Source organism: Urocampus carinirostris, chromosome 12, assembly GCF_059441175.1.
Source record: "Urocampus carinirostris isolate Australia breed hairy pipefish chromosome 12, RoL_Ucar_1.0, whole genome shotgun sequence".
Taxonomy (NCBI): Eukaryota; Metazoa; Chordata; class Actinopteri; order Syngnathiformes; family Syngnathidae; genus Urocampus; species Urocampus carinirostris.
The window spans coordinates 2747963-2773198 of record NC_142360.1 but is presented as its reverse complement, the minus strand read 5'-3'; the positions used below and the strand labels follow the sequence as shown (position 1 = coordinate 2773198).

General features: G+C 40.8%; 2 protein-coding genes across 2 annotated transcripts in view; both read right to left on the bottom strand.

Moving 5' to 3' along the window:
- LOC148354665 (leucine-rich repeat-containing protein 24-like) overlaps positions 1-24994 on the bottom strand; it is a 33122-nt gene extending 8128 nt beyond the window's left edge. Inside the window, exons 1-8 of the mRNA XM_088350574.1 lie at positions 24913-24994; positions 24743-24825; positions 23220-23386; positions 20423-20509; positions 11878-12069; positions 9843-10011; positions 5237-5502; positions 1867-2400 (exon numbers count right to left, since the gene is read on the bottom strand). Coding sequence (XP_088206700.1) covers positions 1867-2400; positions 5237-5502; positions 9843-10011; positions 11878-12069; positions 20423-20509; positions 23220-23375 — 1404 coding nt within the window. The 5' untranslated portion in view covers positions 23376-23386; positions 24743-24825; positions 24913-24994. The remainder of the gene's footprint in view (positions 1-1866; positions 2401-5236; positions 5503-9842; positions 10012-11877; positions 12070-20422; positions 20510-23219; positions 23387-24742; positions 24826-24912) is intronic.
- Positions 15527-17128, bottom strand: LOC148354666 (uncharacterized). Its single transcript, XM_088350143.1, has 2 exons — positions 15972-17128; positions 15527-15896 (listed from the first exon to the last, which is right to left on the bottom strand). Exons 1-2 carry the CDS (start codon positions 17126-17128, stop codon positions 15527-15529), a joined length of 1527 nt encoding a protein of 508 aa, XP_088206269.1.
- Positions 24995-25236: the final 242 nt, after the last annotated feature.

The window sequence follows — 25236 nt, the reverse complement described above, 5'->3', positions numbered from 1 at the left end:
TAATAATGCAAGAATTATGCTTTATCGAAATTAATTATGTGCCATCGAAAATTAAGTCAGCGTTTCATAGTGGTAAATTGTAATTCTTGCATAAAATGCCCGTTTGATTATCTCAATTGGATTTTAATCCGGACCTGTACTTGGCCACTCCAGAACCTTCATTTTGTTTGTTTTTCACTTATTTAGAAGGTACACTTGTTGGTGATGCAAGAGCGGTTAAGATTGAGGGTACGAACTGATGGCTGGACGTTCTCTTTCTTCCTGGATGAGCCGTCATAGCACTCTTGGAGTAATCTTAGTTGATTGGCCACTCATAAGAAGGTTTGACACTGTTCCCAGTTTTCTCCATTTCTAGATAATGGCACTGACGGTGGTTCGCCCTACAGCCTTGGAAATGGCTCTGTGATCTTCACCAGACTGATAACATTTTTCTAATTTCTTCTAGAATCTTTTGGGATTGAGTTATTTAGAACCGGTGTCCAAACTTCACTTGGGTGCCATTTGTGACCCTCATTTTTAAGCTGTCCACACTACACACTGAAAATCATTACTCTCTCATACAATAAATGTACTTGTCATCCCAGAATGCAAATTATCTGATGCGTTTTTACATAGAAAATGTGAAGTCTATTCATAGCTGATTTGTCACACTGAAAAGTCAATATTTTTGAATTTATATTTTGTCATGTGTTTTTCAGAGATTCAAATTTGCTTTCTTCATTTTCCTCTTGCTGAGGTTTTGAATTTTTCCCTGCCCTCATGAAGGTTTTAGATCAGGGAATGGTGTAATAGTCTGTCGTCTGTACAGCCCTTTGAGACTTGACTTGAACTTTTTGAGGTTTTGTAGCGTACAAAGACCCCTCGCTACTTCATGCTTAGGTTGTTGCTGGTTTGTTCCAATGTGGATTTTGAAATGAATTTATATTGTCTTTGTTATTAACAGTATTGTATCACGCATTGTGTTCAGCAGGGACAAATTAAGGAGAGTGCTCTATGTTGGGTTGGTGATAGGCTGATGTGACTGTGTGTGCAACTCTAATAGGCTGGTGTAAGCTGTAAAACAGCGGGTGGGCGCTGCCAACATAAACAAACTACGGAGTACCGCGACCGCAAGCTTTTAGTGGTTCGTTACATTGAAAACAAATCTATCAAAAAAATCGGACTCTGTGGAAAGTCAGAAGAAGCACATAAAATGCTGATCACCAGCAGGTCCTTCGTGGATTATTAGCAGGTTTCTGGAGCAACACGGGCAGCGTCTGGGAGAAGGCAAGAGCGATGCTGCTGGTCTGGCCTGCTGCTAACAGCTAGGCTAACAACTCCACATTTTCACATGGGGCCAAATAGGTTCTGATTTTTTTTGTGCCTTACAAATGGAATCAAAATTTTCTGAACTGATTTTTTTATTTCCTTGGGTTGCTTCTGTGTGATATTAAAATTTGTTTGGTGATCCGAAACCTTTGTGAGTGATAAATATGCAATATAATAGGGGTGAAGTCAAGTCATGTTTATTTGTATAGCCCTTAATCACAAAGAGTCTCAAAGGGCTGCACGGACCACAGATTATTGCAAACCACAGGCTATTATGACACCATCTCCTGATCTAAAACCTATATGAGGGCAAATAATTCTCAAATACACAGATATTGTCAACATAAAATATAGGTTATTCATATGCTATAGAATAGAAGTGTGTTTAAGCTTAGATTTAAACATTTCCACTGAGGTTGCAGATCAAATCTCAGGGGGAGAGCATTCCACAGCACCGGGGCCCGAATGGAGAACGCTCTCGAACCTGTGGATCTCTTCTTGGCTCTTACGATCACTAGGGTGAAATATTACACAGTAATTTTAGAAAGAGGACAATACCTTGTTGGCACCGTGTGTTTCCTTCTGCCCTCTGAGCCGTCTGCTGTAGATCATAGCGAGCAGCATGAGGGCGGTGAGTGCCAGCATAGAGATGCCAGCAGCGATGGCAGTCTGTGTGGCGACACCCAGGGCCCCGAAGGCCATGCTGCCCAGTGCGTATAGTGGCTCCCGACTCACTTCGCTGCGGACTCGGGGCCACACTGTAGCCTCGTCGGGGGCCGCCCATGTGGACCAGGACGAGGAGTTGATGGCCAGCTGGAAAGTGAGCCTGGCTGCCCCGCCAGCGTTCCAGGCCTCGCACTCGTAGAAGCCAGCATGCGCTACAGTCACGTTGCTGAGGAACAGCATGCCGCTGCCCGTGTCCGGATCAAAATGCACAGCACTGTTGTCACTTTTCTGCACATGGGCGCGGCCGCCCTCCGTTCCCCCTCGGGCACGGCTGCCCTCTGACACTCCTTGGGCGACCCCCACCTCCTGTACCAGCCCTCTGGGGGACAGCGATGCCTTGCCCAAAGACGCCTTCTTCCATGTCACCTGCAGAGGAGGCACACTGGGTATAAATTGGACAACAGAGCACACTTGATTAAAGCTGCAAATTTATTAACAAATCTCAATTTTGTCTTTTGTATGACCACCTGATTCAGAGCCGTAGGCTTAAACAGACAATTAAATAAAGTCATACACGTCAGTTTCTTAAAAAACTCAAGAAAAAGTAACCTATTGTTGTGATAAAGACAATCGCTTGGGGTTTGTGACCGCTGCAGTAAAACTTAATTTCCATTAACATATACATAAGTGTATGGTGTGACAAAAAACAAAACTCAATGTACCGCACTGACTAAAGTTCAGATGCTCACACAATCACAACAGCTTGTACACATGCTGAGCCATGCAACTGATTCTCAAGCTCTCCCATCCATTGCGGACATGACAGTGATGGGGGAGACCAAGTATTGCTAAAAAAATAATGGTATCGAATATTTTAGTGTGGCCGGAAGGTGACTAATAATCGGGTGTATTTTTCCTATGGGGCTGAAAACTGTGATGTCATATTAAGATGTGATTATTAATTGTGCACCCTGCCTTAGTTCGTAGCTTGTGTCACCAAGTATTATGATTTTGTTGTTGTTGTAGCAGCAATACTTGGTCTATTCTCTGTCACTTTGTCATGTCCGCAAGAGATGAGAGGGTTTAAGAATATTCACAAGGCTCAGTATGTGTTAGAGGTAAGAACTTAAGCCCCGACCGAATTTCGGGTTGGGTCGGGCCTAAAATGTCAATCATTAGTTGGGTTAGAACTGGGCTTTTTTCTTGCTCACTTTTTAAAAAATGTTTATTATCCAGCTGTAATTGTTTTTAGTTTATTTTCATCTGCGGAAGATCCGCGCAATGGATTCCGTCTCCCTTTCGCGCAACACAACCTTCTGGCTCGATGGCGTGCCAACATTAGTTAATATAAAGTCAGCGAAATAGAAGCCCTCTTTCGCCACACAAAAAAAGTCCTCACAACTAAAATTTGAATATTTGTCTTTGTTTCGCTTTGGACTCAGTCCCTCATAAATGTTACCGTATTTTCCGCACTATAAGGCGCACCGGGTTATAGGGCGCACCCCGAAAAAAGTTTTTGGTCCTATTTTTGACATACATAAGACGCACCGGATTATAAGGCGCTACAATGGGAACGTGGACAAAACAGTCAGTTCAGTCCAACTTATTACCCCCTTAACATTCCCAAAGCTTGCAAATAGGTGTCGAGAACACGTGCGGATGCGGTGTCCGTACGATGTCACTCAAATGCATCGTTCCATCATTCGGAAGGTTAAAGTCTTGGGATTCAAGAAATTCCAACCATTCCTTCGTATCTATTTTCTTTTTCGCTCGCAACTTTACTGTGCATAAGACGATAAACAATTGGAATTGAGTTTAATTTAAAAATAGACACTCCATTCCATCCATTATCTGCACCGCTTATCACAGAAACATCGAGTTCAGTCTGAAACAAGATACAAAGACAATTTAAAACCCGGAGTAGCTCACCGAAGTCGTTGTGTTCATAATAATGTGCAGCCAATGTCCTCTTATATGAGTGAGGGTAGTAAATCCAGGAGAATAAAATATTTTCAAACACAGAATAGAAAAAAATGCTTTCTCTATGCCGTCAGCCATGTGCAATAAACATTCATCTTTTTCGGCCAATTGCAGGCTTTGTGTTGCCGTTTAAGCCAATGGCAGCCTGTAAATGATAAAAAGGATTCGCCCCTTGACCTCCGAATAACTTTACCCAATAGTGATCGATTTCACTGATGATTGACACATCTTTTTTGGCAAATTGCAGGCTTTGTGTTGCCGTTCAAGCCAATGCCAGCCTGTAAATGATAAAAAGGATCCGCCCCTTGACCTCCGAATAACTTTAGCCAATAGTGATCGATTCAACTGATGATTGACACATTGGTTAGCCAATGAAACGCCGGTAAATAAATCCCAGCATACACCGCCTACTACTTGGCGTTCGGGGGAAAATCTAGTCGGCGGCTGCAAGTTAGTTGGAAATCTTTGCAATTTTAAAATTGATCCATAAATAAGGCGCACTGTATTATAAGGCGTATGGTCAGCTTTTGAAAAAAATAAAGGCTTTTAGGTGCGCCTTATAGTGCGGAAAATACGGTAATTTGTTAAGCTGGTTCAGGCTCCAATACCCACAGGCCAGGTTGAGTCGGGCTCAACAATTTAGGCTAGGTCTTACCTCTAGTATGTGAACAGGCTGTTGTGATCGTACAGGTTTCTTAATTGGAGTTAGTTTTAAAAATGTTTTCATTGCACTTCTACGTTTATTTTAATGATTCATTAACTGCTGCACTTGTTGATTTATTGACATCTTTGGACAAAGTCGGCAAATGAAATTCTTAATCGCAGCACAATGTGTTTTTTACTAGACATTACCCTGCTGATTTTGTCAAGAGTGAGGGACAGTGTGGATCTTGTTCACCCATTCATGTGTGATGACATTTGGATACCAAAGGGAGTACCAGTTACTTGTGATGTTTAGCAGTGCTTCATCAAATTTCTTCACAATGCTTAGTTTCAATCATACAGTCTGATTTCCTGGTCTGCAACAGTTTTAAGCCAGCTGTTTGGACCTGGCCTATTAAAACAGCCTGGAACGCGCCACCAGATTGGGCAGGAGTGCCAACATGGGGCTGCAGCTGGGGAAATCCAGGGCAAGAGCCAGGCATATGTCCGAAGTTGCCGCAGGCACACTTGCGACCATCAGCCTCGCAAAAAAAACAGCCGCACCGTATTTACAGCCACAGAGTTTAAAACTTGTGTTTAAAAATGTAGCTGCTTGTAAGTGTAGGTTGTTTTCTCAAACCTGTGGTCGCGGGTATCCGGTGGCATGGCAAGAAACACGCAGGCTGTCCCCGAGGCGCACGGCCATGCGCCGGGACTCTAGCTGCACTACTGGCGGGATGCAAACCAAGCTGTTAGGGGGAACCTCCAGCAGGCCGAGCCGCGACAGGCGTGGCGGATCGCCGCATCGAAGGCGCCTTCGCTCCGACGAGCTCAGCAGCCGCCGGCCTTCCTCATCCATCCAGCTCCGCAGCCAGTGCAGGGCGCAGTCGCAGCGCCACGGGTTCTCTGTTCAGTGTTGGGTGCGTAATGGTAAAAAAGTCACTGGTTCATTTTAAAAAGTAATTTGGTTTACCCGTGGTTTATTGATAGCCAAAAGTAGCGCTTTACTCTGGAACTAGTTACAAATTATCGTATACACTCCCATTGAAGCCGATCTCCTAAAACGTCTTAAAATAAGCCACATTACAAAAGAAATAGAAGATAACATGTACACCTGGGCTCTTAAATGTGATTTACCTGGGGTGCGCTGGAAACAGAATTTGGGTGGCACTGGGTCTAATCAATTTTTCACAAGATAAGGTCTGCTAAACATTCCAATGTTCTCAAATATATTTATTAAAGTAACAGAGACCTCTCGCTACTTCGCGCTTCAGTTATCGCAAGTTCACTCCTTGGCGGATTTTGAATTGAATTAATTTTATTTTTATTGTTCCAACATGGCGGCGCGTGTTTACGTTGCGGCGGCTACTTGCTATCAGGCTAACCTGCTATTTACTATCGTTCTCCTATCTTTTTTGCTTTCTTTTTTGGACACCTGCGTGGCCAATAAGACTTATAGTCGGGAGGAACTTATTCTGTTGGGTGGGTGTCTAAATTTCGACTCTTCGGGCATCTTTTATAATGCCCATGATATCCCGAAAGAGCTTCAAAGGGACTCAGGTTCTCCATGGCTAGCCACTCCACCTAAGAAAAAACGAAGATGGCGCAAAGACAGAAAGCAGAAGCTGGGCTGTCAAGCAGGGAAGCGTGTGAAGTCGAAGGAGCAAGAAGGACACAAAGATGTGTCTAATCCAACCATTATTTCTTCATCGATCTTCAACCGACGCCTGAAACCCAACGCACCCGAACGGCAACATCTTGTGACGATCTCGACAAAGACTACAGCTAAGTTAAATAATTCCGCAAAGCTAAAATTTGGTCTTTTAAATGTCAGATCGCTTGCTCCTAAGGCTTTACTTGTTGATAATATTATTTGTGATTATAAACTTGTAAAACTGTATCGGTCTCTGAGAAACTTCGTTACGCCTGGATGAGTTTTTACCGCTAAATGCTGCTTCTCCTCAAGACTATGTCAGCAGCCATGTAGCACGCCCTTTGAAGAAGGGTGGTGTCGCGCTCATTTCTGAAAAAACGCTCAAATTTACTCCTCGTACCGCTAATAATTACAAGGCGTTCGAAGCTCTTGTTATGCGGTCCTCTCTATTGTCAATTTATGAAGTAACTATCGCGCACCAGGGCCATCCACAGCTTTCTTGGACAAATTTGCTGAACTTTTGTCTGAACTAGTAACCTATGCAGAAAAAATTATAATTATGGGGGACTTAAACATTCATATGAACTCCCCACTCAATTCACTCACTGTTGCGTTTCGGTCTCTTAATTGATACATTTGGTTTTAACCAACTCGTTGATTTGCCAACTCAAAAAGATGGAAACACGCTAGATTTGGTTCTGACTCGAGGAGTTTCAACCTCAAACATGACTGTTACCGTGTACTACAGTTATCTCGGATCATTGTTTAGTTACATTCGAGGTGCTATCTAAATGTATTACTAAAAAAGTGGACGCAATATAAGCACTGGCACATTTTCTGAGCTCTCCGATCTTCTTCCAGGAGCAGTTGCGTCCTTTCCTTCATACAAAGGCTCTATCGACTCACTCATGAATGAGTTTAAAGCTACCCTGGCTAGTGTCCTGGATTCAGTAGCGCCCATAAGGCTTAAATCACGACCTAAAAGACGCACACCTTGGTTTAATGATGAAACTAGATCCCTTAAACAAGAATGCAGGAAATCTGAAAGAAAATGGCGCGCTACCAAGCTTGAGGTTTTCCACCAAACCTGGTGTGACAGTCTGATGAAGTATAAAGCGGCCCTTGCCTCTGCAAAATCAGCCTACCTTTCGAAGGTGATTGCGTCACAAAAGAACAATTCCAAAGTCCTTTTCGACACTGTATCATCGCTTACAAGGCAACAGACTATCCCAGATAGTTCCACCCATTCAGCCCATGACTTAATGATCTTCTTTACTAAGAAGATTCAAGGCGTACAGGAAGAAGTTGCTAAAGACAGTATTAATACAACACATACTAAAGCGCTGAAATCTATAGATGCACGACATGGTGGCTGTCCAGGGAATTTGTCCCGTTTTAGTGAACTGTCACTCGATAATCTTAAACAGATGGTGAATACGGCCAAACCGACGACTTGCCAGTTCGACCCGCTTCCAGGTTCACTTATTAAAGGTCTATTTGGCGTCCTTGCACCTCAGTTCTAAATATTCTAAACATACCATCTCTTCAGGTGTAGTTCCATCGGCTTTTAAGTCCGCCGTTATTAAACCCATACTGAAACAACCCAACCTTGATCCAGAAAGCTTATGTAATTATAGACTTGTGTCAAACCTACCGTTTCTTTCTAAAGTTCTTAAAAAAGTAGTGGCACAGCAGCTGAATGATTTCATATCCGAGTACAATCTTTTTGAATCAATGCAATCAGGATTCAGGGCTTACCACTCTACTGAGACAGCTCTGATTAAGGTAACCAATGATCTCCTACGGGCAATGTACTCTGGCGCTTCATTTTTTGCTGCTGCTGGACCTTAGTGCTGCTTTTGACACAGTGGACCATAATATCTTACTAGAACGGTTGGAAAAATGGATTGGTCTCTCAGGAAACGTCCTCTTATGGTTCAGATCCTACCTCTCAGATATGACGCACTGTGTTAAATATGGCAAAATTACATCTGAGCCCTTTAGTGTTACCTGTGGTGTTCCGCAGGGTTCAGTGCTTGGCCCCCTTCTCTTCAGCATTTACATGCTTCCATTAGGTGATATTATTCGCAAGTATAATATCAGTTTCCATTGCTTCGCAGATGACACTCAACTATATCTCCCGATGGATGAATCTGCCACACTAAACTGTGTTAATTTGGAGGCCTGCCTCACTGAGATAAAAGAGTGTGGATGTCACTCAATTTCTTGCGTCTTAACTCTGAAAAGACCGAAATGTTAGTTATTGGTCCATCTAAATGCTGCGACTTATTCTCTAAAACTGCTGTGAACATTGACAAATGTCACATCACACAGAGTGACTCACTTAAAAATTTAGGTGTCACATTTGACCCCGATCTCTCCTTTCAAACACATGTGAAGAAAATTACTAGAACCGCTTTCTTCCATCTCGATTACTGTAATGCACTACTCTCCGTTCTTCCGATGACCAGACTCAACAAGACTTTTCAGCTGGTACAAAATGCTGCAGCGAGGCTTTTAACTAGGACAAAAAAGTCAGATCACATCACCCCAATTCTGGCTAACCTGCATTGGCTCCCTGTTAGCCTAAGATCTGATTTCAAGGTTCTCTTATTATTATACATAATCATACATGGACTATCCTCATCATATCTTTCAGATCTGATTTCCCCCTATGTTACGGCCCGAAGCCTTCGTTCTGAAAGCGCCGGTCTTCTGGTGATCCCAAGAGCCAAGAAGTGTTTCGCTGGTTCGAGAGCGTTCTCCATCCGGGCACCGGTGTTGTGGAATGCTCTTCCGCCTGAGATCCTATCTGCAACCTCAGTGGAAATGTTTAAATCTAAGCTTAAAACTCACTTCTACTCTATGGCATATGAATAACCTAAACTGTGTAATAACCTGTGAAGCCCTTTGAGACACTTTGTGATCAAGGGCTATACAAATAAAAATGACGACTTGTTATTGATATCAAAATCCGATAACCTCAAAGAACTGCAAGGCGTGCTATGTGGATTGTTATTGTGTCCGGGAATCGACTGAGGCGGTGTCTGAACCGAAAGCAACAGCCTATCTTCAGGTCCAGCCTACTGCCAACGGCTAGGTTAACGACTACTAAGCCACATTTGCGGACCTTGTATTTTTTTTATAGCCAGGTCCATTCGTCGTAAAATGTATGACCTGGAACTATCATGGGAAACCGGGATGGTTTTGTTTTAATCATCACAGAAATGTGGTTAAATTCGAGGACACGTGATGCTAGTGCACAGCTGCTTTCTAAATTGCTTTCTTACATGGAAAAGGAAAATCCCTCCAATTTTGTATAATTACAAAAATGATTACAAAAAAAAAAATTGTGTTATAATTAGTAGATCTAAAATTCTTATTTAGTTACGGTCGTATAACTCCGATCTCGAGAGTGCTTTCATGAAGGTGCAAGGCTACTTTGTGAATTTTCACTTTTTGTGGATGGTTCTGGTCCCCATTAACTGCAGAAACTGAGGGATCTCTGAATTACCAACACTGCTGATGTCACATGGCGACGTTATTTCCTTTCTTAGAAAACGACGCCAGTAAAAAAAAAAAAAAATCTCACCTGTGACACGCAGCACCTGCAGGCTGACCAGCGGGTGCAGCGTAGCGGCCGCCAAGGTGTGCAGTCGGTTTCCGCTTAGGTCCAGCAGCGCCAGCGACGTCAGACCCATCAAAGCTTGCTCGCCCACCGCCTCCACCTCGTTGCGCTGCACGTGTAGTTCCTGCAGTCGCTGCCAGTGGGGGGGCCACAACCACGCGGGTTAGATACCTCGAAATCAGTCTGCAGGGTTCGTACGGGTGCCTGAAATCCTTTATAATGCTTGAATTTTAATGTTGGGTTTTTAAGGTCAAGAAAATGCTTTAATTCTGGGTGAAGTGCTTGAAAATGCTTGGAATTATTTCCATTGCCATGTTTCCTGGCAGTCTGACTCGATAGACCACGCTTTAGAATAAATAGTGTGTAAAAATGACGCGGATGGTGGCTCCAGTTCTTATTATCGAGTTGTCATATGAAATGTTACTTCCCCCAACTGTTGCATCCAAGAGGACAGGTTTATCAGACTATTCATGGGAGTTTTTTTTTTTTTTCGAGAAGCGGCGCTCTTTCAACTTGGTTCACCGAGAAGAGACTATTATTTTTTTTATATATTATGAATAATAAAACATTATGCACCCAGGGATCCCTGCAAAACACATGCATTTGAAATTAAAATATTCATACAACTACAAGGAATTTTGGAAAAATACTCAATTCTATATTTTTACACACTCAACATGTCTAAAATACAAAATCACTGAAAATGCAAAACAATCAAATGCAAATATTAACTCTTCAGTGCTATAAATAAATGATAAAATGCAAAAAAAAAACCTGTTTACAGTTCTATTTTTCATTTAAACGCAGATCCTCTGAAAAACACGCAAGAAATATAAATTAAAATAAGTACAACAAAAGGCAAAAAATCAGCAGCCTTTTAAGATTAAAAGATTCAATACACTCCAGAGCAATCAATATGCTTACAATGAGTAAAACTTATGCTCATATTTTTGCTTACTATACATACAGCACAGTCTTACTTTTTTTTCGTCTTCCGTATTGAAATCCATTATCACATAACAACTATAGAGCCCTTTCCGTGTTTGTAAAAAAGGGTGACACAGCCAAGTGCGCGTGCATTGTTGAAGCGGACGGCTCATGGCAACCCACTGACACAAAAAGATGGTAGACCAAAGATGGGAACAGCGCTAAATAGCATCAAGTATGTGCTAGCAGCGAGATAGCGAATTTATTTACCGATTATGTTTGAGTTATTCCCTACATGCTTGTTACAAATAATTTGAGCTACAAGCATGGTCTTGGAACAAATTAGGCTCGTATGAAGAGGTACCACTGTAGTGTGATGGCCCCACACTAATAAGAAAGTTAAAGGGACAGTGTAGTATTCTGTCATGCAACCAAAAATAAGTGCTAAAAATCACAAGTAATGATGAAAATTCACTTGTTAGGATCCCTTGACTTGCCGGGACACCACTTCCTGCGTGTCTTTAGGTCTCTTTCCTTTGGATGGGTAAGGGTTCCCTTCATCATCCCTATATAAAACGGATAGTATTGGTTTTCATGGATGTCAGTTGCAGGAGAAGCCTCCTTACCTGGCTCTGATACAGCACCTTTATCTGGTCGCCGTTGTTTTTCAGTGTAAAGTGTAATCCGGCTCTACAGCATTAAGACTGCGGCATGTGTGTGAAAATACTAATACTAGATTCTTAATCACTCCGGAAATGTTGTTTTGATTTTTGTCTCATTGTACAATACGCATTGCATTGCAACTGAAATTACTCTTTTAGAAGCACTTGCACTGATTATTTTAGTTTTGGACAAAACTTCAGTCTGACCTTTAAAGAGAGATTAAAACGGTCCATGTTCTCCAAATCGTTCGAGAACAGCATTTAATTTACTTTGGCTAAGTCTTGGATTGGGATTTTAGGCGAATTTTACATGAATGTCAAAGGGTTTTATACTGTCACTTTAAAATGTGCAACATTTTCTTCCAATGGTATATGAATGTATTTTCCTGGTGTACGGTTTTTTTCGTCACCTGTAGTTCCCGAAAGGTGAAGTCAAGGAGGCGGGCGATGCGATTGGTGGCAAGGTAGAGGATGCGCAGATGGTGAAGTCCCCGAAAGGTGTCGGCCGTCACTGAGCGTATAGCGTTGCCGTCCAGCGCTAGCTCCAGTAGCTCCCTCTGCGCCTGGAAGGAGCCCGCCTCCACCGTCGCGATGCTGTTGTTCTGCGCAAAATGGCGAAACGCTGCAACTGTCTGTCTTCATCTGACGCAGTTCGAGAAATACAGTAGTAGTTCTTCATTCAAGCTTAATTTGTTTCAGGATGGTGTTCTTAGCTCGAATTGCTTGCGTAACAAGCGCATTTTCCTCATATGAAGTAACTGAACACAAATTGGCCCGTTCCTGACCTCCCAAAAGTCAGTGGCTGATAAATAGATGTAAAAAACATCTTCCTGGTCACTGAAACACATTTGAAGAGATACCAAACACAAAAAAAATACAACTACAGTATTAAGGTAAATAAATTGTTAAGGAAATGAAATGCGTCTTTATTATGATCCCTTACCACGGAAGAAGTCAGCATAACGAGTCTGTGCGTGACGCGGGAGTTGAGGAGGGGGGTGCAGGAGGAGTGACTGCAAACAACTTTTAATGATGCGTGAGCACAAACTGTACACTGGATGTAAGATGGGGCCTAAAAAAATCCAGCACAGCCCAACACGGGCTTTGGGGGTATTAAGGCCTAGCCCAGCCCAAGCCGACAAATTAACTTGATATGAGGGACTTGGCTCAAAGCATACCAGAATTTTCATATTGTACTAGTGAGGACTCGAGTAGAGGGGAGCTTCTATTTCGCTGACTTTATAGAGAAAAAAAATCGACCCATTGTTATTCTTTGTTTATTTTTCTTTGTGGAGGATATGTGCAATGGATCCAACGAGTGCGTCCAAGGGGGACAGAATCCATCCTGCGCATCTTGCACAACGAAAAAGAAACAAATAACAATGACGGTTGGAATTCAATTTCCAAAGTCAGCGAAAAACTCGAGCTTAGGTTCTTACCTCTACTGTGCACCCAAAATTAAGCCTTCAATGAATGTAAACACGCCTCAGCAACATCCCCGGGACATCACGTACCAGAGAGCTAAGTGGCTGGTTAGGGCCCTGCAACCGCTAGGGGGACCCAAGAGTGGTTAACTTTTTTGGTGCCAACATTGTCCCCATTGTCACTTTGTGTGTCCACGCAAATATACTTCTACAGAAAAACAAAACTACAACACAATAACAACAAAACTAAATATCAAATATAGTGCTTTAAAACAGGGGCGTCATATACTATTTTGCTTTCATTCTGAAAATAACAAAATCGTATAGAATTATTACAATAATATTACTACAGTATTACTATATTACAAAATACTACTACAGAATTTTTTAACCCCAAAAATACTACTAAAATACTGCTTTGGACATACATCAATTATACTTCTACTGAAATACTACAAAAAATACATAATACTACAGTGGGACCTCGCTACTTCGCGGTTCCAAGTTTGCGGGTTAAGAGCTTCGCGGGTCCAAAAAATAATAATAATAAAACAAAATATAAATTTAAATTTATTTATTTATTTATTTTAAGCATTTTTGAAGGGGCGGCGCTATTTCGTGGTTCCACGTTCGTGGGTTTAGAGCTTCGCAGGTCTAAAAATTAATAATAATAAAATTAAATAATTACAAAAAAAAAATCTTAAGCATTTTTGAAGGGGCGTCGCTACTCCGTGGTTCCACATTTGCGGGTTCAGAGCTTCGCAGGTCTAAAAGATAATAATTAAAAAAATATATATATTCAGATTCAGATTGACTTTATTGTCATTCGTGTACACGTGTATACAGAACAAAATGTCGATACATCTGACCCGCAGTTTCTTTGAACGTCAGCCGGGATAGATAAGATTAACCATGGATCTTATGGCCGACGTGTAAAAAAACCGTTGCAAGATGATGCAGCCGCAGCCGAACAGGGCGCCGCCATGATGAATGACTATATATACATATATATATATATATATATATATATATATATATATATATATATATATATATATTTATTTTTTAAGCATTTTCGAAGGGGCGTTGCGACTTCGGATTTTCACTTTTCGCGGGTGGTTTTGGTCCCCATTAACCGCGATAACCGAGGGATTACTGTATAATAAAAAGACTTGGAAAAATAACTACAAAAATACTAAAGAGGTTTACAACTGAAATAATGCAAATTACAACCATAGCGGTACTACAAAACTTATCCTATAGAAATATCACAAAAATACTAGAACAATAAAACTACAGTAACACTGTATTACAGAAATACTACAAATATACAACAAATATTGTTATATGGAAATGCAACAGAAATAGTACAAAAATAATGAACAAAAAAAACCCCAAACTACAGTAATACTGCAAAAATACTAAAATGATAATACTACAAATGCTTTTTACAGATGATGAGGTGCTTTGTGAAGCGACCGGGAAGAAGATCAGCAACTCCAAATCCGAGACCATAGTTCTCAGCCGGTTAGGGATGAGATCCTGCCCCAAGTGGAGGAGTTAGAGTATCTTGGGGTCCTGTTCATGAGCGTAGACTGGTGAGAACAGGAAAACAGACGAATTGGTGCAGCGTCTACCGTTATGCAGACCCTGTACTGGTCTTTTACAGTTAAGGAGATGAGCTGAAAGGCGAAGCTCTCAACTTACCAATCGATCTACATTCCTACCCTCACTTATGTTTATGAACTGTGAGTCATGACCAAAAGAACAAGATCCCGGATACCAGCGGCTGAAATGAGTTTCCTCGCAGGGTGGCTGGGCTCGCCCTTAGAGATGGGGTGAGGAGCTCGGTCATCCACAAGGGACTCTGTGTAGAGCCGCTGCTCCTCTGTGTTGAGAGGAGCCAGCTAAGGTGGCACAGGCACCTGATAAGGATGCCTCCTGGATGCCTCGGGCAAGTTCCACTGGCAGGAAGATGACCCAGAATACACTGGAGAAACCATGTCTAGCCTTGGGATCCTGTCAGCTGAAGTGGCTGGGTATAGGGACGTCTGGGTTTCCCAGCTGAGCCTCCTGCCCCCACGACCCGCACCAGAAAAACGGGAGATGATGGAGGAATGAACATGAACACACAAAAATGTTTTATTTATATATATATATTTATATTTATATTACATCCACTTCTAATCAGTGCAACCTCTGCAGTTACGCAAACAGTGACTGTAGCCTTCAACCAGGAGAAGATGTCGTCAGGTGGTGTCCAACAGTCACTGGGCGTTTCGACCCTTAACCACAACGCCCTCGAGTTGGCGGGCCGGCAGTGGTGGCCAGTCACTGCCCATCTTCTCCTGGTCCCAGCTAAACTCCTCTCTCCTACTCCACAGCCAACAAGAGGCTCTCTCCACGGCTTCCCCCACCCTTTTGGCAGCTGCCTTTCTCTCCCTTCCACTTATTCCCAGGGCTGTTAATGTGTCCCATACAGACTGTGCTGGGAAGCCCCTGCACCCGACCTCCACTGGGAATAGCCAGGTCTGCCATCCCTTGTCCCTGCACTGTTGGACCAGGTCTTGATATTTGGTGTTTTTCCTTTCATGGGCTTCACTGCATCCTTCTTCCCATGGTACAGTTAGCTCAATCAGGATGATTTTTTAGCCTCTTCTGACCAAATCACGATGTCTGGCCTCAAGGAAGTTTGGACTACCTGGGGAAAGTGTAATTTCCTTCCCAGGTCTACCTTCATCTCCCACGCTGGTGCTGTTAGCAGGAGGCTCTTTTTGGTCTTCTTGGAGGATGCTGCTTTCGCCCCTTCCCTGACGAACTGGATGGAATGTATTGGACTGGGTTGAGGTTGGTGCTTCTTTCGCCTTTCCTGCTCCAAGATGTAAGCCAGTGCACCGAGGACCTTGTCATGGCGCCAGCGGCATCTGCCCTGGCCAAGAGCAATCCAGCCAGAATATGCGCCAGTGTCCCTCAACATGCACGTTGGGTCCTCCCTCAATCTCCACCTGTACAGGTTGGTTGGTGTTAGAAGAGTATCGTACACCGACCGGAGCAAGAAAGAGATCCGGAACGGTTCCAACCTCCAGAGTTGTGGCCAGGTGATCCTTCGCTTTGGTAGGTCCCACTTCGTCCAGGCTCCTTGGACTCCAAGCTCCACTGCCCTGGACCACCTGCCTTCCTCCTCCAGTTGACGGACCTCAGCCTGCACCATCTCTCTCCTCTGCTTTGGATCAGTTTTTGACCATTGCTGGAAATGACTAGACCCTAATCCCTGACGCCCTACGCATGCATTTCCGATGAGATCTTTCAACTTCAGCCTGCCTTCTGCCTGATGTACTCTGCTGTCTGCTGCCCATTTACGCCCCGATCTTGTAATCACGCCCGCGCCCCTAACCATCTCGTCGCTAGAATCTTTGAGCATCATGACTGCCCAACACTTGGCCACCTTGAACTCTTCCACGACCGAAGACAGGGGAAACTGCAGCTGCCCCGACCTGATGTAAAGCCCTAATGATGTGAAGCTTGGTAGAACACCAAGCCACCTGCGGAGATGTTTATTTGCCCTCCTCTCTATTCCTTCGACCGCCGTCATAGAGATTTCATAGATCGTTAGTAGCCACAGCAGTCTTGGTAGCAGACCGTACTGGAACAACCAAGTCTTGAACTTGCCTGGTAGTCCTGATCGCTCAATCCTTTGCAGCCACTCATTAGCCTGCTCCACTGTCCTGAGAACGCTGCCCCTCTCGCGCAGAGATGAATTGTACCACTTTCCGAGGCATTTTATTGGGTTATGTTTGATTGATGGTATGTTTTCTCCTTGGATTCGAAGTTGGAACCTGCTTGTGACTTTCCCGCTCCTGATCACCATGCTTCTTGACTTTCTAGACTTGTATTTCATCCGAGGCCAGGTTGCTACCTCGTCCAGTGCCTTCAGGATCCATCTTGCTTGCACATGTGTCACTGTTGTAATAGTGAGGTCGTCCATAAAGCATCTCAACGGAGGTTGACATATGCCAGACCTCGTCATCGGCCCTCTGGTCTCCTTCACTGCGGCAGTGATGAGTAGATCCATGCCCATAACAAACAGGATGGGGGAGATGGTGCACCCCGTGACGATCCCCTTCTCCAAGTCTTGCCACTCGGGGGTAAACTGGGTGGTAAGGAACCGAAACTTGAATCCACTGAAGTAGGAGGTGATCATTCCCCTTATGTGCTGTGGGATATGGTAATGCTCCATGGCAGTGTTGATGAGATCATGGGGAATTGACCCATATGCATTGGCCAAGTCTAGCCAGACGACTGTTAAGTCTCCTTTACTTTCTTTGGCCTCGCGGATAGGGACGTCTTGGTTTCACAGCTGAGCCTCCTGCCCCCACGACCCGCACCGGAAAAACGGGAGATGATAGAGGAATGAACATGAACACACAAAAATGTTTTATTTATATGTATATATATATATATATATATATATATATATATATATATATATATATATATATATATATATATATATATATATATATATATATATATATATATATATATATATTTTTTTTTTTTTTTTATTATTTTTTTTTTTGCTTGTTTGAGTTTTCATTCATCCTTTTTTGCCCCTTTAGCTTGCAACACCATCACTTTCTACTGGTCTTTTAAAAAGTAACTTATCCAATTTTCGTTCTTCATCCGAGTCAAAATATTATGGTATGCATAAGGCAGGTGCTAATAAAAAGAGCTGTTGCACGTTTCTTTTTCAAACGAAAGCAGGACCTCTTTAATCTATTTTTGTAGAAGCCAGCTTCTCTGGTTCATCCTCCTCCTGACTGCTTTTTTGCAACTGGAATATAACCTCCCTCGGGAATTATTGCTGAGAATCCATGCAATGATTGCTGATTTCTGATTCAGGGTTCGTACGGGTGCTTGAAATCCTTGAAAATGCTTGCATTTGTTGTCATTGAAGAATTTAATTTTTTGTAAATTTCGAGAAATTGTCACGACGCGCCTGCTCTGGTGCCTCGTCATAGTTGTCCTGTGAAGCGTCAACACCCCTACTGACAGTACCCAAGAGGACAGCTATATTTAGAAAACTGGCTCCTTTAGCTTGTTTTGCTTTCGGCTCCCCAACTACTCAGATTATTTTTTTAAGTGATACATTATCAATAATAATAATAATAATAATAACACATTTTGTACTTAATCATTTAGTAATTTTGTATATTTTTCAGGGGATGCCTGTAAAACAAATGAGATATATATTGAAATATTCCCAATAACAAAACAATTTTACACAGTGGAACAACACAAATTCCCTGAAATTGCAAAACAATAAAATATAAATTAAAAATATTAACTCAATGTTATAAATAAATCATAAAATGCAAAAGAACTATTATAATTATTTTTCAACCAATTTGGACACATATCTTTTAAAAAATACGCTACAAATAAGTAAAACAAAAGGCAAAAGATCCGCAGTTGATTGATAGATTGAAAGCACTCTACCTCGGGGCAACCAATATTAATAAAAAAAGTCCAAATTTGGTAATTCTTCTGCTTTTTATACATACTTTCATCCATACATTATCTGCACAGCTTATCCTCAGTAGTTTCGCAGGGGTGCTAGAGCCCATCCCAGCTATCTTCGGGCAGTGGGCAGGGGACATCCTGAACTGGTTGCCAGGCAGGCGCAGCGCACAAAGAGACAAGTCACTCGCTCCTTCACACCGAGGTACAATTTAGACCAGCCAATTATCCTGACTTGCATGTTTTTGGAATGTGGGAGGAAACCAGAGTGCCTGGAGGAAACCCACACAAACACGGGGAGAACATGCAAACTACACACAGGAAGGTTTGATCTCATGACCTCAGAACTGTGCCGCACTCGTGCTCTCCACTGCGCTGCCCCACATACAGTACTTTTTCTATTTATTTTCTTCTGTATTGAACTCAATTATTGCCCATGACCTATAGAGCCTTTTCCGTGTTTGTAAACAAGTGCATTGCTGAAGCAGAATGGCAGAATTAATGTTGGTTTATTGCAGCCACAAAAATAGGTAAATCATACATAGGAACAGCTCAAAATAGCACAAAGTATGTGCTAGCAGTAAGATAGCAGTGTTCTTGTGTGCCCGAGTCCCTGCATCCTAGACGCATCATTTTTGCTGGAGATGCATAGTGTCAAATCAACGTGCGTCCGCGGGACACAACTTTTTGGACAAAAATTGTCATTATTACCAAATTACTTTTTTTTTTTTAACAAAGATTTACCGCACTCCAAACTTTTCGTCAGGCAGATCCGCCATTGTTGTTTTGGTCACGCGGTTCGAGTTTTCGTCTGCACACTGATCTCGGCAAACGAGATCTCGTTGCTTCGTGATTACATCATTGTTGAGGTGGTTGTCGTTGAGTGAAGGTTAAGTATGCCCCCGAAAAAACGGTTAGTATTAGGTGAAAATCGATTCCGGCATGAAAAAAACGGCGGATAAATTCTTTGGAAGATCGCAGACGCAAGGAAAACACGTGTGTTGAAGCGAACGATTCGACAAAAGAAAATAAAAGAATACTCCCAGCAAGAAAAGGACTTTTCTGCCAAAATGGATTAAGTTGTACTCCTGGTTACGCTATGAGGAGGATGATAATGGAGGCTACACATCACCAGCTTATGAAGGTACATCTTACCAAACAATTGGACCATGAGAGGGCATTACAACTGGGGCGGGACAGCAAACCACGAAGAATATGTGAACTGAAAAATTGGAAGTGATAACTGCTTCGTTTTATCAATTAACTGTGACGATTAAAACTGCATGAATATATAGACTAATATTTCAGCAATATCATTTTGTATAATGTACAATATTTTTGTGAACTGAAAAATCTAAAGTGATAACTGCTTTGTATTACCAATTAACTGTGATGATTAAAACTGAATGGAAATATAGATTAACATTTCAGCATTATTTTGTTTAATGTACAATATTGTGAACTGAAAAATCTTGGAAGTGATAATTGATTTGTATTACCAATAAACTGTGATGATTAAAACTGAATGAATATATAGATTTATATTATATATTTGTCGCCGATTTACAATTTCAACATTGATAGCACTAAATTGTTTAGCCATAAAAGGGTATATGAACCCTGCTGATTTTATTCCTTGGCTTGGTCACTCACACAAACACCACGCTCGTCTTTTTCTATTATATCTTGCTTCGTTTCAACTCATGGCTTAGGTCACAAAAAGTAGATGCTATAAATGCGATTAAAGAGATGCTGTCAAAAGAAATTTGCTGCATAATACAAATAGGCCTACTCTACAGGTATAACAAGGGTGTGCGGAATCAGGTGCCTGATGGCGGAAGCGGCATCCGCAAACTGGATCGAGCTGACTCTGGCGGTGAGCGATCTCTAATGGTAGCCTCAGGAACTGCTCGTGAACTAAATTTTTCCTTTGTATAGTGAGCAATATTATTGTTCCAGATAAAAAAATTCTTGTGTTTAAAAGTGCTCGCATAATGAGGTATGACTGTACCTGCAAGTAGAGGTAGTGTAGGTGTGTCAGTGGGGTCAGGTCTTCCCGGTGGATCTGACCAATCACGTTGTCCTGCAGGAACATCGTCTGTGCAAAGATGGTCATGGCAAATATTAGCTCGAGGAAAAAAAAATCTGTCAAGTAGATATTCTTTATCCTCTGCAATGAACAAAAAATATAACTCAAATATATGACTTCCCCAAATTACTTATTGTACGTGATTTTTTTTTAACCTCAACAGACTTGTAGCTTACAATAAAAAATCCCCACCTTTTTTTTCTTGTTTCAAGATATTTTTCTTGTTTCTTGGGGGGAAAAAAAAGTATCCTTTGAAACAAAGCAGAATTGTTTTATTTAGCATTTTCTGGTGCTAAGTTTGAGTATTTCTTTCTATTAGATATACTTTTTTCTTGAAAGAAAAAGATTAACACAAAAATAAAACATTTTTTTCTCAAGAAATTGAACAACTATATCTTAAAGCAATATACAAATCAACACAATAAGAAAAATGTTTACACAGTATCTAGATAAGGCAATTTATTTACTGCTTCATTCTTTTTCCAAGTTCTTTAACCTCTGCCATGAACAAAATAAAAGTTACTGTCACACCTACAAAAGCTTTTTTAAAAAATAAATATGCTTATTTATTTTAACAAGAAAAAACCTACACCTTAGTTAAAAAAAAACATGTCTATTGATGTAATGAGTCAAAGTTGATTTTACTCTCCATACTTTTCCAAGTGGCTATTACTGAAGTTCGCTGTGTATATAATTATCTTTGTATTCTCATTTGTATAAACATACAAGTACTAAAAACTCAAATACATTTTTTAAAATATATACAGTATAATTATAATTAAATACATTTCTAAATCTGAAAATAATAGAAAAAGAAAAAAAGAAAAAGAAAATCCCCAAAATGAATATATTTGTAGATATTGTGCAACGGAATAATGGACTTTTCTTTAGCTTAAATATACTTATGAATAGACATGTAAATCTAAGAAAAAGTATAAGTAGGCACAAACTGCATCTTGGGAGATATTTACTTTTTTAACTTAAAATATATTAAGGAATACATACCAAATCTGAGAGAAAATATCTAAAAAAAATTAAGAAAAATGTATTAATTTTTAAAAATATATATCTGGAGATACTGCTGTACTGAATTATTGTCGTTTTTACCCGTAATACACTTATGCACACATTTATAAATGCAGAAGGGAATACAAATAAAGGAAAAATAGAGTAGGTAAATTAAAAGAAAGTATCTGCAGCGCTACTGAACTATTTATGCACGTCCCAAATATAGTCTTTTGTCATATATCAGGCACATTGGACTATATGGCGCATAGAACTAAAACTACTGTAAGAGCTACCGTATTTATACACTTACGGTATATATTAGTGCAATAATTGATGAGTAGAAAATGTCGCTGACCAAAATATTTTTTGCAACAGGAGTCAAACTTGAGTAGTGATGGTGTAAACACCACAAGGCCACTAATGATAGATATGATATAAGAAAAGGCAATTTTACCTCATTATAACACTATTTTTATTCATGGTGCCGGAAACAAATGTTAGAGGATAAAGAAAACCAAAAGTGGTCCTGAAAGGTAGAAATACATTCTAAAAAGCACAACGCGTCAGAATTTGTGTTTATTTATATCCTTCAGGAAGATTTCTGTCTCCTCCATTCTCTAACATTTGTTTGTGGCAATGTGAGAAAAACTAAGTGCGATAATAGAATAGAATAGAATAGAATAGAATATACCTTTATTGTCATTGTTACAAAATGGGTTAACATATTGTGACAACGAAATTGGGCATGACACTCCAGTTTTACATTCACAGTGAGGTATGAGCCAAGAAGATAAAGGAACAGAGAAGATAAGGTTATAAAACAAGGGGGATAAGGCTATAGTTATAATTTACATGGTATTTACACAAGAAATGTCGGCATGTGGGATGTTACATACAGTGTTGTCGTGATACCGTTGGTATCGTAAGGGTTGTGCAATATTGCATTTGGTGCAAAGAAATGAGATTAAATCGAATGACTTTTCGTGTGTCATTTGGATCACTGTTGGTCTGCGCTCTTCTAAAGCTTTGTGATTATGGTGGGCAATATTTAGAGATCGATCAATCAGTGCACATGTGCTGATTAGAGCTCGACTGTTTATTGGGCGGGCCAATTATCGGTCCAGATATTTGGGAAGTTGACGGATACCAGTATCGGCATGCGGCCGAGACTTTCTCTTGCTCCCACTGGTCCCCTTCTCCTATCTCCTGCAAACCCCTAGTTTCAGGAAGCTATTTAAGTTTTTATGTACCTTTAGACAAGTATCTGCTACGCCTCATTGTATTTCCTGCACTGTTAATATTTGGTTTAAGTGAAAGATTAGTCATGTTACTTGTGTTAACGTTTTATTGGTATAAAAAATATTCTTTGTTATTCTTTTTGAATTATTAAAAAACAAAACTTTTTTTAAGCTTTTGCAGTGAATACATTTCGGTTTCAGATATCGGTTAATGGCCTCCTCTTAATACTAATTATCGATACGAGCTCTGAAAACCTATATCAGTTTATCCCTAGTGCTAATATACTGTAAAACCTAGTGTAGTAGCGCACATATATACATTTCCAATCTGATCCACCATATACTGCGTTATACAGGGTGCACCGGGTAATAAAAGTACACTTTCAAATTCCTGGCAAATTTGGGATTTTTAGGTGCGTTTTATAGTCAGGAAAATACGGATTTTTTTCTTTTTAATTTATAAGACGGACGACCTGCGTGGTTGCTGGGACTTTCTCTGGTACGGCGAGCAGGCCGGTAGATCCGCATTCTACCGTCAGGCTGTAGCATCGGCAGCTCGTCGGGCAGGAAACCAAAGCGGCGGCGGACGGTAAGACCAAAAAAATCAGGACCAGGAATGGTGGCGTCATGGCGATAAACTCTGAAATATTTACAATCATTATTAGTTATTGCAAGTAATTATCATCAATGAAACATGGCCAGTAGTGATGGGTTGTACTCTAACAAAACGTCTTTATGAGTCTGATCGCCATATTAATAAGGAGCCATTCTCTCCCTCTCTCAATTGCTATAGATCACTGGTTCCCAAAGTGGGCTGTACCGTCCACCTGGGGGTGGTGAAAAGGTCTGGGGGCGGTCAGGGGGCGCTAGGGGGGTGGCAGACCGAAGTCGAAGTCAGAAGTTTGAACGTAGTGCGGTTGTGAAACCGCAAAGCACTGCAGTTTTTGTCAAGGTTTTGTAGTAAGTGATAAAGTTTTCACCAACCACAATTGTTACTGTTTGACCATTAGATTTTTACATATTTCAAATCCCATTTTAGGGTGCAACACCCGTAATAATTATAATTTATTAATAGATATTATTTACTATATAACATTTCAAGCTTAGTTTATGGTACAGCATCCCTTGAATGTATGATAGTTTCTTGATAACGATCATGATAATCTATATTTCATCATTTCAGCCCATATTGAGGATACAGCAGCTTTAAAATAAATGATAATTAATTAATAGTTATAAAACGTTATAACTTTATTAATAAAGTATAATACAAACAATCAAGCCAATTTTAGATAACAACTTTACAATTTATAAAAATGGATTCATAGTTATTGCAATAATTCATCATAGCTTTCAAGCCCGTTTTAGACTACAACACCCTTAAGATGTATACATATTTAGATTTAGTTTTTTAATTTGAAAATGTTTTAAACATCGAGTTAATTTTGGGAATAGCGAAATTAAAATTGACCCAAAAAATGGAACGACGACTCCAACAATGCGCTGCTGGTACCGACCCTGCAGCCTTTCCTGAAGACAATACTGCCCTTTAGCGGTGGCCACATTTTCGCAAGCATGCCGCCGGAATTACATTTATTTATGACACTCAAACAAACAAACAAAAAAATTACTTCGCATTTAAAATGTTTGAAATAATTCGATTCAATAGAAAACGTTCCTTCGGAGCAGTATTTCAAAGTAAGATGATTGAAAATGTTCAGGAGAGCTCCCCCGAATTACATCGGGGTAGGGGGGAAACTATTGGTTTAGCTCGTAAAGCCATCGTTTAAAAAATGCTAGAAATTATGTAAAACAATGTTAAAAATCTGAATAAATGTTTTTATTTAGAAAGGTCGTCGTATACGATTTCACTCCGTCTTGCACAAAGGACGACGTGCGTGCAGAAGGATCAATCGCGTTGATTTATTTTGTAATATTTCTTCAGTATTTGCTTTTTTAGTAATTATAAATTAAATGTATTCTGTGGCAGGCCTACCTTCAAAATAAGGAGAGAAAAAGACAACGTCCACAATGACGAGGATAAGGATGGGGAGGAAGATCCGTTTCCCGCCGCCTCGTCTGCAACGATCAAGACCAGGATAAGAAATATATTTTAAATATTTTTGTATGTTTTATAAGCGGCTAGAAATATTTAAAAAAATATACATATCCGTCGGCGTGCGTTGTTTGCAAATGGGCGCATGCACGCAGGTGTTTCCTCCCTCCGTCTCTTTTTCCGGAAGCCACAATTGCTTCCTCACGCTACTCATTTCCGCCTAAACCCTCCACCATAAAAGTTTTATAAATCTACCATCATTAGGTTTTGAATATACTGTACTGTAGTACTGTACTGGTACAGTACACATATGATCAGTATTGGGAATCAAGTCGATATAAATAACTCAGTTACCCATTACTTTGATCGAGTAACGGAGTAATCTGCGTCTTACCACCGTCACAACGCTGTTATTAGAACTGTACCGTTATCTT

Excerpts from the sequence above, each read along its gene's own strand:
- LOC148354666 (XM_088350143.1), bottom strand. The coding sequence starts at position 17,128 with ATGGAGCATTACCATATCCCACAGCACATAAGGGGAATGATCACCTCC. Across the intron at positions 15,897-15,971 it reads ACCTGGCCACAACTCTGGAG|GTGGAGATTGAGGGAGGACC; the intron begins GTTGGAACCGTT and ends CAACCTGTACAG.